Here is a 19,038-nt window from a genome sequence, read left to right as displayed (position 1 = left end):
CACAATGAAACACAAAGAACATCATACAACCCAGTTAAGAATCTACAGAAGCTCAAGTGTATAAGGAACCCAGACAGCACCATGCTTAATAATGTGACAGAGCACAACTACCAGCATAAAACTAACCTGTAAGCAGTCCGAGGTTTTAGAGGTCCATCGCAGAATTTTTGCTGATCTGGATCACACCTTCCTCCCAGATTTTCCATTTCTCCTCCAAGCTTAATGTCAAAGCTTTTATAATCACTGTCAGGGTTTTCAGCACATCTACTGGCAAAATAATTTGTCTGGTAGATGCGTATAGAGTCATTGTGTTTATACTCCAGGTAGGAAGGTAATGGGTGCTGCTCATCAGGCTTTGGTCCTTCACTACCTACATCATACACAGAAAAAGACAGAAGATTTACATGCCACGGCCATTAATGTGATGCAGTTTATAGGCTCAAGCTGTTGACAGACATATTCTTTTCCAACTTTCTAATGTTTCTTGGAGGCTGCACAGGTTACCTTGTGAATACAAAGCTACAGTGGTTTCTAGTCCCAACCTTATTATTATTTTTCTGGGGAACTTCAGACACCACCAGCTATTTCAAAAAGCAAGTAAAAAAATCCAGACACTGAAAGATCTATTGTATAGAGAGAAAAGCTGCAAAAGGAAATGACAGGAGTCCCCTGAACAGAAACTCACAATAATGTGTAAAAGACTCAGGTAGGCAAAGCCATAGCAATGAATAGGCCCTTTCTCAGAGAGATTCATGGTCTGCACAAACATGACAGAGCAGACAGCGGAAACACTATCTCTGCTATTTTTCCTAAGGGCTGATGGACAGAGAGAGCCAGAAACTTTCTCAAGGGTCACAAAATACGCCCTGGAATGCCAATAAATGAAGCCACTTTTAAAACCAAGGTATTAATTGTTGAGACATCCATCTGTTTTGTCACACATAGGTCAACTGCAGAAAGGGAGGTTTGCATGGGCAATTTCTGTTCTGTTATACACACAAAGTCATTTCCTTCAGTTATCAAACACCACCTGGGAGTTGCTACCTTTGCCTTCCCAGCATGTCTTACTGAGGTTCTCTGAAAGAGTTGCCTTAGTGTTCACACCTAACATTCAAACTACCTTTTGAGATCTGTGCATTGCAAGGCAGCTTATTCTGTGTTCACTGGCAATGGCATCCAACATGTCTCCTACTGTAGAATTTTGTTGAACAAACATGAGCATGTAACCTAGAGTACAGCACCTAATTACTGCTTCTGGCTGAGCTCTGCAGTTGCTACTCTCTGAGAAGACTGAGTTTCTAAGTCTCCAGGGCTAGAGAGCAGGGACAGATCCAAAACCTCTAAGCAACTCGGCCACTAAATGACAAGAAGCTCCTTTGCTTCATGGTGATAGTGGTGTACCTCCCCATGTAACTCAATTAGGTGACAGAGAGAATGGTATTAAACCATGACACTTACCATCTGCCTCTCTCACAACCACAGTAAAGTACTTCACAGCTCCATTAGTATCACTAAACCAGCTGCAGTTAAAAGTAAAGTTGATAGAGGATTTGGTAATCAGCACCTCTTTTTTGTTCACTCGTATGTCTGGAGGTGGCTGAGGGGGACCTGAGTAATTAAAACCAAAACAAAACAAAAAAGAAGAGAGAAAGCATTATCTATGTATTTGCTGTGAGCTAGACTAGTAAGGGAAATGTAATTTGCAATAAAGCTCAGCTGACTTGACCCAAATCTCTGATTCTATTATTTTTGCAATCAAGGACATGCCTTCACCTCCCACTGGGAATCTGCCAAAAGATGAAACAAGCCAGCAGTGAGTTAACCATAGTAACAGTGGCAGCTCCCCAGCAGGAACTCCTATAGAAGCCCATATGGAAATGCATGTAAGTCTTGCTAAATCTATGAAATCAGAAACTATAGCTGCTAGAAATGACACAGGCTTAAGCCAGGTATTTGGAGGCAACTTAGAAGTTGCCTATTTAAAGCATCTAAATTTCTGCTTCCTTTTCCAGATGAACAGCCTTGAGTCAGCCTTCAACTAGAGAGTACCATTTTCCAGAGTGACTGCAGAATTTCCATAGGAAATGCTCTTCATGTGCTAGAAAGCTATACTTCAAACACACACAGTAGAAGAAAACTGGAAAGTGAAATATGTGTGAAATACCTTCAGAGGACCAGTGGAGTGAAAGTGGGTATTTTAAGGATCTACTTCGCTGAATCTTTTAAAAACTTGTATTACTGAAACTATATTGCTAGTATGGGAAACATATCAAATATGTAAGCAGGTGGCTAAACTTCAAAAGATTTTAGATTGCAAGAAGAGCCAAGAATTCACGCTTTCCTATATTGTTTAGCTGAACTTCTTATATGTATAAAGTCTAGCTGCAACTTTCTTGTGTTTCCTTGAGTAGGGCTTCCAGTAATAATGAGAATCTGAGAGAATAGCAGTGTTTAAAGCAAATAAGAATGTGAAACAGCTAGCCTTCAATTAGGACTCAGAATCACTTCTTGTGACGTGAGTAGCTAGTTGTAACTACATCTGAATTTGTAGCATCCTTTGCAGTAGAGGAAAGAGATGACATTGTTGCAATTAAAAGGCTATCGATGGGGGAAGGCAGAAGATGGGACGGTGACTGAACTCTGCAGCTTAGCTCAACAGTGTCCAAATCAAACATAATTTTTATGATCTAGCATTTCACACCAATGTGGCTTTCAATAAGCAGCTATCAAAGTGTCCCTGAATATAAGCCTCCTGGCCACCTTGTATTTCTGAGAAGTTTAGCCCTAGAGTGGTTCAGGCCCCTGTGTTTTGCTGTGCCACTGAATCCAGCAGTACTGCAAAAAATGGAGCATCTTTAGGGCCAGCAATGGCAGGCTGTTCACCACAGTGGTCTGGCAGTGCAGAGGCATCAGCTGATTCTACCGATAACACTCCACTCGGCAGCCTACAGGTAGAGAAACTGAAGAAGCTGTTTCAAAGCACATGCTATGTAAATCTGAGATTCCCCTCTCCTACAGGTAATTTAGTCAGGTAGCACCTCAAAAGAATGTACAGAGCCCAAAAATGATCCAGTGCCACAATCCGATGTCCTCACTGAAGAATATTTGTGCTTATGATGGCTACCATCCATGAGGGGAAACAGCCAGGCACAGGAAGCCAAGCAGCAACCATGAAGACAGCTAAAGGCGTACGATGAAGATATCTTTGGTGTTGAACATCAGAATGACAGGATAACTTTTAAAGTTTCTCCAAATAAGCAGGTCTGGCAATATAATGAGAGGCAACATAATTAATCCTGCACTGTCTGTCACAACAAGGACCAAAGGACAGATTCACTCTATTTTGGCTGCTGGATTATTAGTACTACACACTGGCAATTACGGAGTTCAGAATTCATTTTCCTGTCAAACCAACACAAGCAATTCCTTACTGCTTCCCCCCTTCGCAGCAACTCTGAATTACGCTTACGGTCAATCATTGTGATGGTGCTGTCTTCAACGACTTCACTTGTCATATCTGCAGAATGCACCTTGATGGACACCATGTATTGCTTGTGGGGAACGAGGGTCATGATATTAAGCAGAGATTTGTCTTTGTCTATCCTTCTAGAAAATTCCACTTCACGAGTGTCCATCTTCTTGCATTCAACACTGTACCCATCAAAGTCAGAATCAGGAGGAGTCCAGGAACAGGCAATGGCAGTAGAGGTCTGCGGTCGACAATGAAGACTTTGGATCTTGTCTGGTTCTAGAGGAATGTTGAGAAATTGAAGCTTAGTGGGAAAAGGTACAGCATCATCCTGCTCAGAGCACCTGCTCTGCTCACACTAGAGCCCTTAGATTGCACACAACCATCTAATCAGAGCAGGAGGCTAGGAACCAGAATTCCTACCTCTCCTGCAAATATGTGCTGCATTATTATTATTAGGCAAGGCTAACTCATTTTAGCCATCTGAAATCACATCTAGTGACATCAGCCTTACTGAGTTTGTGAAGCTTCAGTCATTAATTGTGAAAACAAGCAAACAGAACTACTTGCGGAAGTCTTAACACTAACAACAACACTGCAAAGCAACGGATTTCTAGAACTCTGCTACAACTTATTTGGAGGTCACATGTGGTTAACAGAATCAGTCAATACTGATACTGTCATCTCATGACTTTTACGTTTTCCTGGCTAGCATGTGGTATGCACGTATTACTAAAACATACCACAGAAGTACACTTTATCCATGTAATATCAGAGCACGATGTACAACAGGTCACATAGCAAAAATAGATCTCACTTTCAGATAGCAGACATCTACATTTAAGTGATTAAATAGAGGTGAAAGAGGTCTCTTGTTTTAATAAATATGCTGAGTGGAGCAATGGTATTCAGCTTACTAAACATAGATGTCAATTTGGAGCTGAATCCCACCCCAGGTGACATGAGGGCTTGCCAAGGCTCAGTTGCTTTTACAATTCCAGGTCACTTTTTCAAATCAGCCTGCTCCTGAGGTTGATAGAGACAGCTAGAGGTTATGCAGATCCACAAACATGGACAGAAATGCAGAGCAGTGAAACACTGATTTCAGTTTCAAATCTAGTACAGCAGGGCTTCATTCATCTCTCTGGTCTGATCATTCAGAAACATTTTGCTGTTTGCTCTGACAATATCGTATTGTCAGAGAAGTTTGGATATTCAGCCTTATTTTACCCTGAAACTGACTGATTCAGGCTCCGCACCCAAACAGCCCCACTCTGGATGTGTAGATTGTAAGTGTATGTCCATTTTCAATCTTTAAACGGTTGACCTTGCACACAGCAAGGGCTTAGAATCTAGATGAATTCATCACCATCATCCATAAATTCACTAATGGAAATTACTGACTGTGAAAGGAACTGATAAGATTTAAGTTTTGCATCTTATCCAGCTGACAGCATGCAATGGAAACTCTCACTTACTTGTTCTCACACTTGCAAATTGAGACTGACTGTATGTCTTCCAGCTGTCACCACTGACAGTTCTGACACTGAAGTCATAGAGTCTTCCTGGTCGCAGGCCATAGATGATGCGTACTTTTGATTTGCTGCTGCTGTAAGGATTGAATACTGTGAGGGGATCCTTTGGAAGCCACTGCAACTCAAAATCATCGTAGTCTGTCCAGTCTGGAGGACCCAGCCAAGTGATTGATAAGGAAGTGTTTGCAACATCAGTGAATGACACGGTGTTAGGAGGGCTGGGTGCTACACAGAAAGTAGAGGAGAAGAGGGAAGGGGACAGATTCTTACCAAATTTTTACACAGACATAAAATGAAACATACATTTTCTTCAAGCATCACAAGGTTGTTTATATTATCCCGTGTACACAGCTAATCACTGCACCTCTGCTGATGGTGGTGACTTTCACAGACATTATGTATCCCTGAGCCTTTGAAAGTAAACCAGCACTGAATAAAATCACACTCCATTGGTTTAATACCCCTAAGGACATTCTTTATCTTTACACCTTCAGTGACTCTTACAATAAACCCTCCTGCAGAACAAGTGTGTTGCATAGCTGCGAACTAATACGAATGCTGACATATGGGACTAAACAAAAATCCCAAAGCTTTTGTGTTTTTTACCTGTTCTTCCTTCAGCATTTGCTGTGTTGGTCAGGTCACCACTGTGAGTCACCACAGCTAGAGTATACTTTCTGCCAGGAATGAGCCCCTGGAAATACCACTCTTTCAGGTCTTTCCTCTGCCATGTTTCTTTCTGTGTCCCGTTTGGGTTGTAAAGATTCAGCTCATAGAAGTCAACATCTCCTGCTGCTGGACCCCAGGTGAACCACAGACTGTCTGTCATGTTTCGGTTGGATGCCTTGAGGCCAACAACCGCAGCTGGTACTGAAAAAAAAAGGGGGACAAATATTACTTTATGCAGAACATCCTTAGAGTGAGGAAAGGCAAAAAAATCCAGCAGAACTTACACTTGTCCTGTAATGACAGCCATGTAATAAACCAGACAGTCATCACAGCTGGCCAGAAAGCTAGAAAACATCAGGAAGTGTACCTCAATAGTTTCCTTTCTTATTTTGAAATGACACTGTCCCCAGAGTAGGCTGAAATGTTTATAATAGACACTTTTGCAAATGTTAAGCAGCTTTTTCCCACTCAGTGTATGGAAACATCCAGTTCTGAGGTAGCTGAAGGAAGCACACCACTGTCTAGAGGCACTCTTACATAAGGGCTACTATAAAGTGCCTCAGAGGATAAAGAAAGGTTTCACAGAGCATCAGGGTTGCTAAAGCTGCTTAGGAATCTCCGCTTCCCACGTGTGGCTGAACAAACACAGATCTGCAGCCAGAGCTCCCCAGGGGGAGCAACTTTTATTTACTGGTAGATTGTCTTCCCCATTAAGCCTACCTGCTTTGCCTTTTGGTCTTTTCCACTCATAGACCATGCTTTTAAGATAGGACAAAGCTGTTTTCCTTTAACGTTTAAGCAGCATACATTGGGATGTTCCTCTCCTGACCTGAGTACCTGGGAACTATTGTAAAGGTCTTTGATCCATTTTCCTCTTGTAACCATGTCATTCAAAAATGACCTTCTTCTTTGTCTAATGCTTTTCATGTATGAGAGCCCATTTTGATATTTCTAATAGTTTCTCTAATCTAAAGTGAACAGCAGACTCAGACTAGCTCACTGGTGTCCCCCATGAGCACCACACCAGAGACAGATGGTTTTCTTAGATGTTCTTGCCTGTTCTTCCAAAGACAGACGACTCGTTAGTGAGGTCCCCACTGTGGGTAACGATCACCATTCGATACATCCTGCCTTGCCGCAGGTTCTGGAATGAACACTGCTGGAGGTGCTGCTCTCCTGAAATCCTGTCATGAAGGGACTTGTCTGGGTTGTACAGGAAGATGTCGTATGAATCAAGCTCTCCTTGAGAGGTAGTCCAGCTGAAGGACAGTCGGTCAGTGGTGTTCTCTGTGACCTTCAGATCTGTAACTGCCGCTGGAACTGAAAAGAAGAATAAATGCAAAATGTCTGGCCACTAAGCTGAACCTTTAGTAAAGCAACAACTCATGTCTGGAATACATTTCAATTAAGCCACAAGTAGCTAAGTAATGTCAACAGCAACTTTCAGAAGCAAGGGGAAAGCATTTACGAGGTGCCATTGAGTCTCTCCAAGACAACGTTTGTATTTCTCAGCAGGCCTGGTTCTCTAGCCTGCACTCACACAGACCTCTCCGTTAGTTTCTGCAAGAAGCTTTCACTGAGTAAAGACTGTGCTAAAAGCCTTGAGATTGTGAAGTAAAAACTTGATGACAATAAAGCATTCAGATAGTTCCATAACAAATGGACTGAAGGAAGCATTCAGCAATCTGGTTTAAGATCCTTATTATGAACCATGGCCACATTATTATGTTAACAATTTCAGATTCACATACCAAGGAAAAATGATGTATAAATATCTGGAGTCTTTCCAGAATCAAGATATAAAGATGATTCATGTATTTAATGATATCTGACTGAGGGAAGTATAAATACACAGAAATGTAATAATTACCTGTTCGCCCAACAGTTTCTGCTCGTTTACTGAAGAGGCCACCACTAACTGTCAAAACCTGTATTTTATACTTCTTGCCAGCTAATAAATCTTCAAATTTGTGCTGTTTGGCAGTAGCTGGCTCTGATTTGTTGCTCAGGAGGATTCCTTGCTCGTTCAAGAGAAGAATGTCATATCTTTCAGCTACACCAGGAGCTTTCTGCCAGGTTACTAACAAGGAATGACTGCTGTAAGCATGATGGGCCAATAATTCCTGGACAGAGGCTGGAACTGAAAGCAACAATTAAAGGCAGGACATTACTAGGTGAAATAGAGATCATTCAATACACATTCAATACACAACTATGAATAAAGTAATTAATAGAAAATATCTTCATTCATTTGCACGTTCACTTGTGGGAGAGGAATGTCTGTGCATGTGTTTACCCAAGAAAGTAATTCCTAGACATAAATACAACGAGATGAAGTTTGAGAGCAACATGAACATCTGAACTGGGTATGAAGGAGCAATAGATACATGTAAATTATCATGAAAAGAGGGAGGAGAGTGAGATGAACTGATGGGAACAGTTAATAAAGGCATGTGGAAAAGAACTGCAAAATAAAGGAGTGGTGCAATATAATGGCACAGAATAGAAAATGTTAGCTAACAGCTGTTGCTCACAAAAGCCAAGGCCACAGCAGACACACTCAGGTGCTGGAGAGAAGATGGACTGAAACCAGGGTGTTCCACTGTTTTCTGTGTCCCAACATGCAGTGGAACATTGTACAACAAACCTCGACCATACAATGGGCTCCGCTACAACACACCTTGACCATACAATGGGCTCTGCTACAACACAATATTTGACTAAATGGAGCCCTGAAGATATATGTGATGGATGGGTACAGGCACAGGCCTGAGCGGCAATGGAACTGCATGCATCCTGCGAAGGCACTTTGGGCTGGAGACTTGTATTCCACATGCATTCACTCAGGCAATGTTACTGGCATGACAGATCTGTTATTAACAGACCCATGTCTAGGTGTTTGCAAGAGTGAGGACTCACACTCCTTCGGAAAAAAGCTTGCCACAAATCTTAGAATCCCAATAGTATGTTCATAAACATTATTAATAAGGTTCAGCTTCTGGGAAGATTTAATGCAACTTGCCCTTGTCTCAAAAGAAACGTACTTGTTCTCCCAAAAGCTGCTAAGCTGTTGTGCAAGGTGCCACTGTTAGATTGCACCACCACTTGGTATTGCTCCCCAGCTTCCAACTTGTGAAACGTGTGCTCAGACACATGTTTTGAGACACTCTGGGAATCAAGCTGATGGTTTTGGTGAAATATAGTCACTGTGTAGGAATCAACGTCTCCATTTCCAGGAGTCCAGCTCACTTTCAGGCTGTTTGTCATGCCATTAGGGAACACATGAATGTTTCTGACCATGCTTGGAACTGGAAAAAAAAAAAAAGGAACACAAAGACACCTGCTCACATATTTCCTGTTTGATTCAGACTTCCAAATTCCTACATTTTTTATGGCCGCAGCAGATGATTCAAAGGACAAAGAGCATTTCCATGTACAAGTCATTTCAATCATGGGTAAATGCAAGTAAAGCTGAAGACATTTGTGTAGGATTGTGCCATTTTAGAAAAGCAATTATGACTTCATAGGAACAAAAGTAAATAAAACATAAGTAAAAAAGAAAGAAGTTTCTATCTTCTTTTGTCTGGGTAACCTGCCTGCTTTCCAAATGATGCTTTAGATACACCTTGGAAAATCAGAGCTCTTTATGTACACTTAGTTAGTTAGCCATTTTGCGGTTATAATCACACCCATTCACTTCAGGTGGGTAAACAAGAGGTGTAAACCAGCTTAAGTTATTTAGCTGGAGATACTAAGCAAACAACTGGCATTCATGGGAATAACAGAAATCCAGCACTGACATCTCAATACTATTCTTATGCAACAAATTAAATTATCTGCTAAATATCAAATATTGGTACCTGTGACATTTGTTTATTAAGCACAGATCAACTTGGCTTAAGTACTAGTGTGATTTTCAATGAGATATGCTGTCATTGTGCCAGTATTACAGGAGCTCAGGTAAGATCATGGTTCACCCTTAATTTTATGTGCCTCATTCTTTCCTCTAAATATCATATTATTTCTTACTTGTCAGGCCTTCTATGAAAGTAGCACGTTGTGCATCTCCACTGATGGTCAAGACAAGAATTTTGTATAGACGTCCTGGAGTCAAAGCTGTGAACCAATACTCCTCAATGGTGTTCCCAAGGAAAATAGGTGGGAAGATCTTCATATCATTGAAGAGCAGCTGAATCTCATACTTATCAACATCGCCCTCAGCCTTTGACCAAGTTACCTGCAGATCTTCTGTGCTCCTGTTACTAAGAGTCAGTTCCTTCACTGACTCTGGCACTGAAGAAAGATAGAAAACTTTTCAGTACATATTAACAGATCACAACAAAAAGATAACAGCTCTGATGCCATGCTCCAGCACTAAAACTTTTCATTCAGTTCCCTAGGAGAAGCAGTAGATTGCACTTATTTACAAGGGCAGCTGCCTGTGGCTTGCACTGTATCTAACCTCAGAAGGTCCCATTTCAGAACAGTGAGCCCACAAACTACCACCATAAAAATAATAAGTGGGTAATAATGGAGCCTGCAGAGGATCCGCATAGCCAGCAAAAGTTGAGTAGGATCTGCATGTACAACAAATGTTGTACGAAGAGGCCTGAGCTAGCAGAGATCCGAAGCAATCCATCTATATGCTGCAGCACCCCTCTGAACAGCTCCAAACTCCTGCCAGATGCAGGTCAGTTATTTTTGCCCAGTGCTACATCTGTGTTAATAAACTCAGTTTCTTAGCATGGCTCATTAGCTTATATGTAGTGCTAGGTGAAGACAGGCAGACTGCATTCAGGTCCTTCCTGGCTCACAGCTAGTCACTTTACCGCTCCTGCCCCATGCTCTCCAACTCCAGTTCTTGGAGTAATTTGAGGAGTGTGAGGTCTAGCCCTTCTTTTTCCTTATACATTTCCATGATGAGAAAAAAACTGTCGTGTACATTCTGGCATAGTTTAAGTACTAAGTTTATGTGAAAATCTGTACACTCTATTTCAGTTTTCCATATTTCAAGATTTACTTTCCAAGTTCACAGCACAGATCTCTTCTTTCGTGTACTGTATGTCCATAACTTAAACATTGGTCATAAACTATTTATTTACACATTCAAAGATTCACACTCAACATTCTGTGTTAAAATCACATGCAAATTTTAGGCCAGCTATGGTAAACAGAAAAAATCCTGGAGCGTCTCAAGATGCTTCCAGGGTGCTTACTTACTTGTTCTGCCATAGACTCTTTCACTAGTTTCATATTTTCCACTCCTTGTGCTGACTGTGACACTGTACTGCCTCCCTGGGACCAGATTAGTGAACACACATTCATTTTCATCCTTTGGGACACTTTTTGTTTGGATGAAATCATTGTTGTTCTTGATGATCACTTCATAATTATCAAAATATCCAGAGGCATGTAACCAGGACACCTTCAAGTAGTCACTTCTGGCTGAATTGCTGACAGTAAGTCCCTGAACACTTGAAGGGACTGAAAGAAAAACCACAATTAAAGATTCAGAAAGCAATAACTTCCTGAAGTAACAGGAGCTGCTGTAGTGGACTATATTTGTGGTAATTACCAGACTTTTCTGAGGAAGTTGCAAAAAGACCATAATGTGGATTTAAGCAATACCCTAGCCTCTAAAACAGTAACTGCCGTGTCCAGGCTGCTTTATGTCATGTAACAATGGTTTGCCTTTCCAGTTTTTGGTCTTTTGGAACTTGGTCAGCTTTGCTTATAGCAGTGAGTTCCACAGGTTCACACTAATCTTGAATTTGCTTCCCATTTAAATGGCTGTCTCTTGGATTTTCACTTACATTATGAGAAGACTAAAATTGCATTAACTTTACACTCTTTGTCATTTTAACACCCCTTACCATCTTCCATTTTACTGGTTTACCAAGTGTAAAGTCTGAGTCTCTTCAATCTTTGAGGAAGTTTTAAGAGGTTTTCCATCACTATTGCCACCCATTTCTGAAACTTTTCTATTCCTGATATAACCTTCTTGAGCACTGCATGACCAAAACCATACATATGGGTGTTATTCATTTATGTGACACCTTTCAAATATTTTAGTAGTTAGCCTAATCTATCCCATTCTTCCAGTACTTGAGTAATTGGGGGTAGCTGGGACGCTCTACAGGGTATACTTGGAAGAGCCAACCAGAGGCGTTAAGGGCAGGAAAATGATTTGAGCTAAAATTGATACATGTTTTATTTTTACTCACAAGGACTAACACATGACTTTTATTCATGCTAAAGTAGTTTTATATGATAAATGCACATGGGGATTAAGAATAAAACTAAGTCTGTAAAGCTTTAATTTTGTAGTTTGACCCTCCAATCCCTACTCACCCATCCCAGTTTGGTTAGATACTGAGAGATCATTGATAATGGCTATACAAAGTTGCTATGGTGACTGGATTTGCTCCGAGGCTCTCTTTACCTGTTCGCTCCTGGCTGAAGGAGTAATTTTCATACTTCCCACTCTTCGTGGTTATCATCACATTGTAAAGCGTCCCAGGAGTAAGGCTGCTGAAGGAGCATTCACTGAAGGATTTGGAAACGGTGAGAGTCTGAACAATCTGGTCATCGTGAGAGAGTGTTACCAAATAACTGTCTACATCTCCAGAAGCTGGCAGCCAAGAAACACTGAGGTAGTCACTGCGACCTGAGTTATTTACTGTTACTCCAGTCACGCTGGAAGGAACTGTGCAACAAAGAGGAAAAACCAAGAGAGGTTTAACTACCCAATTCCTATTGTTGTCAGAATGCCTGGAATGTCGCCCTGCAAAATAAGCAGTCTGGGACTCCTGAGAAGCTCAGCAACACTTGTCTGCTTTTCTGAATACAGTGAAGGAAATTGCCTTTGGTGGCACAATCTCAGCACTTCTAAAGTCCCAGGAGATGAGTTATCCTTTCAAGTTGCCATTCATCAGTAGCAGCAATAACTGTTAAGGCTTGCATGAAGTTGAGGGCCACAGCAGAATGCGTCATTTACAATGAGTTCTCTGACGCCTAGTGGCCAAAACATGAATGAAATTTGTTTCTCAAAGCAGCAGGGTGAGATCAAAGGCTCCACATTGTCAGAAATACCATCACTCAGGTACAGAACTGTCAGAATGAAGCAGACCTTAATCACAATGAACTTTCACATTTTCACTGGACTCTGACTGACTGAACTGACTTACCCCAGTTAGAGGGACAAGCCATCAGCTGTCAAAGTAAAAGAAAAATAGATTTTACAAAATACGTTTATTCACTTTAGGCCTTTTGGTGCTATTCTTCTGCAATTGTGGGGTTGTGGTTTTTTTTTGTCATTGTTTGTTCGGGTTTTTTGGGGTTGTTGGTTTCACCTGAAAATAGTTCAGAAAGAACACTGGAGCAAGCTGCAGAATTTCCAGCCTTTGCCAAATTTGCATAAAGGGTGAAATTGCACTGTGCTGTCAATATTTCCCTCTATTTAAATATCCAAAGGACTGGTCTTTCATTTCATGAGTCATTACACTTACAGAATTTGGTGCAAAAGTAAAGCCTGTCTTATGCAGTATAGAAGGGCTTCATAATGTGTCATTAACCCTGGTGGACATTCTTTAATGTTGGATTGGAGCAAAAGAATGGGTCATAAGAGACTGAGACATAAATTTATCTCGCCACCTTTAGGCAGCTAATTTATGTACCTAAGGAGTAATCACCCTATGCTGCCAACTAGTCAATGGAACAAGAAAGTCCCTTCCTAGGGGTGATTCAGCTACCACAGCTGTACATCACTCTCAGGGCCTATTTTTGTCTTCGCTACAGAGTGGTCCTGCTGTACTGAGTTCATGGTGTAGGCAGGGCAGTTAGCTCCTTAGGGAGCTATGCTAACGTGAATCTGGACCCACAGTGTGCCTGAGGTCACATACATACAGGAATTATATGGCTGAAACTCCTGTATTTCTGAATGTTCAGTGCAATGGCTTAATCACAAGACCATTCTCTTCAATAAATTAAGCTTTTAGGAACTGACAAAACACATGCTGGGGTATTTTCCTTTTTACCTGTCCTCCCTTCTGTGATTGTTTGCCTTGAAGATATTCCCCCACTGACAGTGGTGACAACAACTGAATATAGTCCTCCAGGTTTCAGGGGATAGAAGTGGTATCTGTTGGTTTCACTGGGAACAGTCTCATTTTTAATGACAACATTCTCATGAATCAGTAGCACTTGGTATGAGTCTACATCTCCCAGTGCTCTGGTCCAGTTGGTGAACAAGCTGTTGGTTGATCCCTGACTTGCCACGGTCAGACCTGTCACTTGGGCTGGCACTGCAAAGAAAATTGTCATAATGTTACTGAGGAGAAACAAAATAAAACAAAACAAATCCCCCAAATAACCCAAGTTTAGTCACATTGCGGAAGTGCATCAAAAGAACATTCCAATTTGCAGCCAGACTCAACAGGACTAAAAATAATCTAACTGTGGACTGCTTCCTGTCTGATGGGATGCGGTCTATGGGAAACTATCTAAGGCACAGAAAGGCCTTTCAGGGTTTAGCACAGCTTTTCCCAGTCAGACCACAATGATTCAAGATCAGGGAACTGGAAGAAATGGAATTTTATAAATACCATTAAACAAAGGCCAACAATTTTGGAAGTCACTTGGGGTTTTGATGACTTTAAAATACTGTGACTTTCATTTTCCCTTTCCTCTCCTATTCTCCATCTCTCATTCCTATTAGACTCCATTTCTTCTCCTACACCCCATCTCTCATTCCTGTTAAATGGCAAACTATTTTCCTGAATACCTCGGGCACAGTCATCTATACCTCAGAAGTGTCAGACCTTTTACTTTCGGAGTTAACTGGATGGTTTTGGTTTTACTTTTCACATCAGAAGATCTGCAGGACATTAACTTTTCTAGCATCAAAAGACTAAAAAAAACAAACATAACATTTATCTAAATACAAGCTGTTAAACTTAGCCAGGACAAGAATGAAAAGGACAGAACAAAAGGAATGTAGCACCTTGGACAAATTTTACCTCAAATAGTTGTTTTTTTTTATTTGACAGTATTTGGTCAAAGCAAGGAAATACAGCTACTTCTTTCTAAGTAGTGCTGCTTACATGACCAAGCACAACTGAAATAAAGCACGCTCTTATTTTACAGAATGTGATTGCAAGCTTCTTCTCCTGTTTTATATCAGTCTTTTTGCACACATAGTATTTGATTAGCAATCATTAACAAAAGCTAGAAAGTAAAGCACATAGCTAAAAAAAAATGTAAAAAATCCCACCTGTTTTATAACGCTGTCATAATACAGAAAGCTCTAACGAGACACTGAAGTGCCACATTCCTGTGCTACAGGCATTTTTAGTAATACCTCAGGCTTCATCAGAAGCTGACCAATCTAGGATGCATGCAAGACCTTTTTCTGTCATATTTACAGCAATATTTTGCAAGCCTAGTGAGCCATCCTACTGCAATGAAGACTGAGAGGTTTGGAATGCTTATTAATACCTATGTTCAAATTCATTGATTTTAATTCTTTATCACTCTGAATGTAATAGTGACATGATATCCCTGTCTGATTCATACTAGTTAAGCAGGACACTGTAACTTTTATGCCTAAATAGGCCTTCTAAAGGGGCATAAGGCAGAAGGAAGTGAAATCCCAGCTATCTAATCACACAGCAGAGAAATGAAAGTGTAAGTTAAACTTTTCAGGCCTTGGAAGGACTTACAACATTTGAGTAAGGACCACTATCAAGCCATAGGCACGATTAGATTCACACCAGCAGCTTGTTTTTCCCTGTGCTGTGCCAGACCAGAGCTACATTTTAAGACTTGCTTGCACTGGAGAATGCAAAAGTCAAACAGAGTAAAGCAACACATATGGTTTATAACTTGCACACATGCACAAAATTAGCACCCTGCAGGGGGTGGGAATAGGACCTTCCTTTTATCATAGCCACCATCCTAAGTAAGAGACACAGATTCTGCAATCAGAAGAGCAGACAGATTCAAAATACATTTTCAAGGTCACATATGTTTTGTGTCTGTCAACCTTGCAATGCTCCCCCTAAAGCAACATTTTCCTGTGTGGTGATGTTTGGTTTTTTTAAAGATGATGAATGCTTTGAATCAAGGAAGTGACCTTCCTGAAGATACTCAGTGAAAATTGTTCTTCTTATATGGAAACTTGTGGTAATGTAGATTGATCAAATGTGACACAGTATTTCAGAAACCTGTTTTGTCAGGAATTACAAATCCATTTCCCCAAAAACTTAAGTAAATACTGCAAGATAACTGATAGTCAGAAATGAGAGACTTGGAAACACTGAGGAAATAAACATAAATTCAATACTTTTGAAATATAGACACAGTTTATTCAGTTCACTATAAAACAAAGAAAGTTGTTAACGGTCAACAGAAGTAAAGATTAAAATAGTTTGACAGGATGGTACCTGTTCTTCCTTCCACTGAAGTCCAGTTGCTTAAACTCCCACTAATAGTAGTGATTGTGGCTGTGTATTTTCTTCCAGGTACCAAGTCAGTGAAAGTGAATTCTTTAGCTTCTTTTGCAAGCCCTTTTTTGATGACAGTAAGATCCCTGTCTCCTAGTGAAACCACATAGCTGTCCCATTCCGCAACAGGGGTCATCCACATGACACTAAGTGAAGATTCATTAGCATGTTTCACACGGAGCTGGAGAACAGGCTCTGGAGCTGTAAAAGTGCACAAATATCTCAGTGAGAACAGGAGTTTGTAGTGAACACACATGCCGTATCTTGAGCTGCTGTTAAGGAATCTGTTCTGTAAGACAGAATTGTAACAGCAACAGAGTATTTGTAATCAAGAGGAATTCTTTACCCTTTTCCAAGAAGCCAATGTTACAAACCTAGTATTTGTGCTACTCTTCCAGTAAAGGGCTGTAGCTGCAGCCTTCAGCATTATGGCTGTAATGCTTAGGCTTAAGCTTGTGTCAGGATACATATTTTAGTATGAATGGAAATGCAGTGAAGTCAGTGAGCTTCCTCTTGAAGTGTGGGTGCTAAACAGCAATATAAAACGTTTGTACCATAAACCAGTCCTACACCAATTTAGCTGTAACAAACAACCATGCAAATTATCTGATCAGAGAGACACTGATTTTGCACTGGTTCGTATCTCAGTCAAGTTGGCAGACACTCCAAACTTACAGTGGTATAAAGGAAAGAAAACAGTAAATTTCTCTGTGTGCACACATACACACAGAGGGCATCTGTTTATTTTGTCCCTGTTACACTGAAATACAACTCACTTTCCAAGACTGTTGATCTATGTAACAGAAAATTAAGACAGAACGGGGCTTAACACCTATGCTTCATAATAGATACATTATGTACCTAACTGTGGGTCAAGCAGCTGTGAGACACCTAGAGCTGGATATTATTTATTAGACCATGTTCTAATCACTTAGCTGTGTCAATTAAAAGTAACACTACAAACCTAAATTATTTGTAATGTACATCAAGATAGGCAAGATGACAATGTGCCTTGCTCTATCAGCTACAGTATACAACAGTGAAATGTTGTATATGTAATGTTTCAGTCATGACAGTATATAGAATATCCTATATCATACATAGAAAATAATTCCCAAGGCTTTCATTAACAAAATATTTGCCACAAAAATAACCTTGAAAGTTTTCTCAGAACTACTAAGAAGAATTATTTCTCTTGTCTACAAGGGAGCTCTTTTTCCCTGTATTAATAGTGAAATTCACCTGTGGATTCTGCTGTACCTTTCTTTCTCATTGCCCACAAACCCCAGCTGAACACTTTGCACTCACTTCCCAGGCAAGCACACTGACCTGTTCTCCCTGTGCAGCTAGTCTTGCTCTGCAGATCACCACTCTCCACAAAGAGGTCCACACTGTACTGTCTCCCCGGGATGAGGCCCACTTCGTGGATGAGGTACTCGCTGGTGTCCTTCTCGAGCGTGGTGTTGAGCACCAGGGCCGAGCGGTTCCACAGGAGGAGGTGGTACCTCTCCCAGTCTCCCGCAGGGGGCAGCCACTTCACTCGCAGAGACCTCAGCCAGCCACCAGCACCGGCTTCCAGCTCAGAAACCTTCTGTGGAACTGAAATAGAGATTGAGAGAGTAATTCTGAAGTGGGGCATTCCTGCTAAGATGTAACTGCGCAGTGGCAAAATCTGTCTCGCAGCACAGCTACTGCAGAAGCACTTGGTTCAGCTGAGCAATGTGAGGTATCTTGTTATGAAGGTTGGCATTCATTTTAAAGATAATTTTTACTCTTTCCCACACAAATCACTCACTTCTTACTGTTGGTTTCTGATATCAGAAATGGGGAACTCTTCTTATCAGGGTGGCAAAATCTTCCCTTGCACTTCTAGGACACATCTGCAGTTTCCAGTTAGCTGCCTTATTGTTTCCTGGACATTTACAGACCGTGAACCAATTTTTCAAAGCTAAGGCCAAAACTTCAGTCACTATGGGCCAGATTCTGGTCTCAGCAGGAGAAATTCTAAGTCTGATGGCTTCCTCCCACAAAGGCCTTGTATGTCGCAGGCCCTCCCATTTGTAAGGCACTGAGGCTCAAACTGAGGTCTATTAAAACATCCACTTTGTCCTGTCCTCCACTTCCAGGGTCCTGAATTTACATTCTCAGCAGGTTCTGCTGCTGTAGGCACCCTCTCAATACACAGTGATGTGAATTATGTTCTTGGGCACCTGGCTCTCTGAGTTAGGGTCCTAACAGTCTAAACCCTTCAGCATCTTTAGACATGGCAGGCTGGATTTAAAAATTTATCTTCTAGACACAAAGCGTGTGAGTCTGTTTTCAAAGCTCTTGGTAGCTATGGAAAAGTCATGGGAAGGAGTTGCACATGATCACCATCCTTGGAAGAAAGACTTTTAGATCCCTGACTTTGAATGTACTGGATCTAGGTCACAAATTTGAGGATCAGTGGTTTGAGTGAGGGCCTGAAGCTCTCCCTTCAGATGCAAAATGTAATCTTAAAGGCCTTCAGTGGTAGGCTAAACAAAAAAACAAAAAAAAAAGACATGCATATGACCAGTCCAGCTTTGTACTTACTGGACATGAAAGGCTTTCCACCTCTCTTCCAGCCTGCACTGGTAACAGGGTAGCACCTAGATACATCAAGCATGAGTCCTTCACATGAGGTGTTTAGTTGTAGATGATAGTCTCTAAAATACTCTTTCCTTCTCTCTCTTACATACACATATTTAATTTTTGGTTCTGAGACTACCAACAATTTATGCATGTATTCTTCACTCACATATACTTTTTTTCCATCTAAATTCTGCCTGGGCTAGGCTGGTGTGGAGACCATGACTTTGTGGTCAGTAATGCTGTGGGAGAA

General features: G+C 41.0%; 1 protein-coding gene across 1 annotated transcript in view; it reads right to left on the bottom strand.

Moving 5' to 3' along the window:
* The window catches only part of PTPRB (protein tyrosine phosphatase receptor type B), a 63,358-nt gene that overhangs the window by 18,950 nt on the left and 25,370 nt on the right, over positions 1 to 19,038 (bottom strand). Inside the window, exons 8-21 of the mRNA XM_061454803.1 lie at positions 17,505 to 17,774; positions 16,116 to 16,376; positions 13,710 to 13,976; positions 12,116 to 12,379; positions 10,894 to 11,157; positions 9,703 to 9,966; positions 8,718 to 8,981; positions 7,544 to 7,813; positions 6,730 to 6,993; positions 5,611 to 5,874; positions 4,948 to 5,229; positions 3,470 to 3,748; positions 1,459 to 1,608; positions 127 to 370 (exon numbers count right to left, since the gene is read on the bottom strand). Coding sequence (XP_061310787.1) covers positions 127 to 370; positions 1,459 to 1,608; positions 3,470 to 3,748; positions 4,948 to 5,229; positions 5,611 to 5,874; positions 6,730 to 6,993; positions 7,544 to 7,813; positions 8,718 to 8,981; positions 9,703 to 9,966; positions 10,894 to 11,157; positions 12,116 to 12,379; positions 13,710 to 13,976; positions 16,116 to 16,376; positions 17,505 to 17,774 — 3,607 coding nt within the window. The remainder of the gene's footprint in view (positions 1 to 126; positions 371 to 1,458; positions 1,609 to 3,469; positions 3,749 to 4,947; positions 5,230 to 5,610; positions 5,875 to 6,729; positions 6,994 to 7,543; positions 7,814 to 8,717; positions 8,982 to 9,702; positions 9,967 to 10,893; positions 11,158 to 12,115; positions 12,380 to 13,709; positions 13,977 to 16,115; positions 16,377 to 17,504; positions 17,775 to 19,038) is intronic.

This window comes from Pezoporus flaviventris, unplaced genomic scaffold (genome assembly GCF_033815535.1).
Source record: "Pezoporus flaviventris isolate CSIRO_AGI_PZ_B2104156 unplaced genomic scaffold, CSIRO_AGI_Pfla_v1 ptg000016l, whole genome shotgun sequence".
Classification (NCBI taxonomy): domain Eukaryota; kingdom Metazoa; phylum Chordata; class Aves; order Psittaciformes; family Psittacidae; genus Pezoporus; species Pezoporus flaviventris.
The sequence above is the reverse complement of the archived record's forward strand: the minus strand, read 5'-3'. Positions and strand labels throughout refer to the sequence as shown.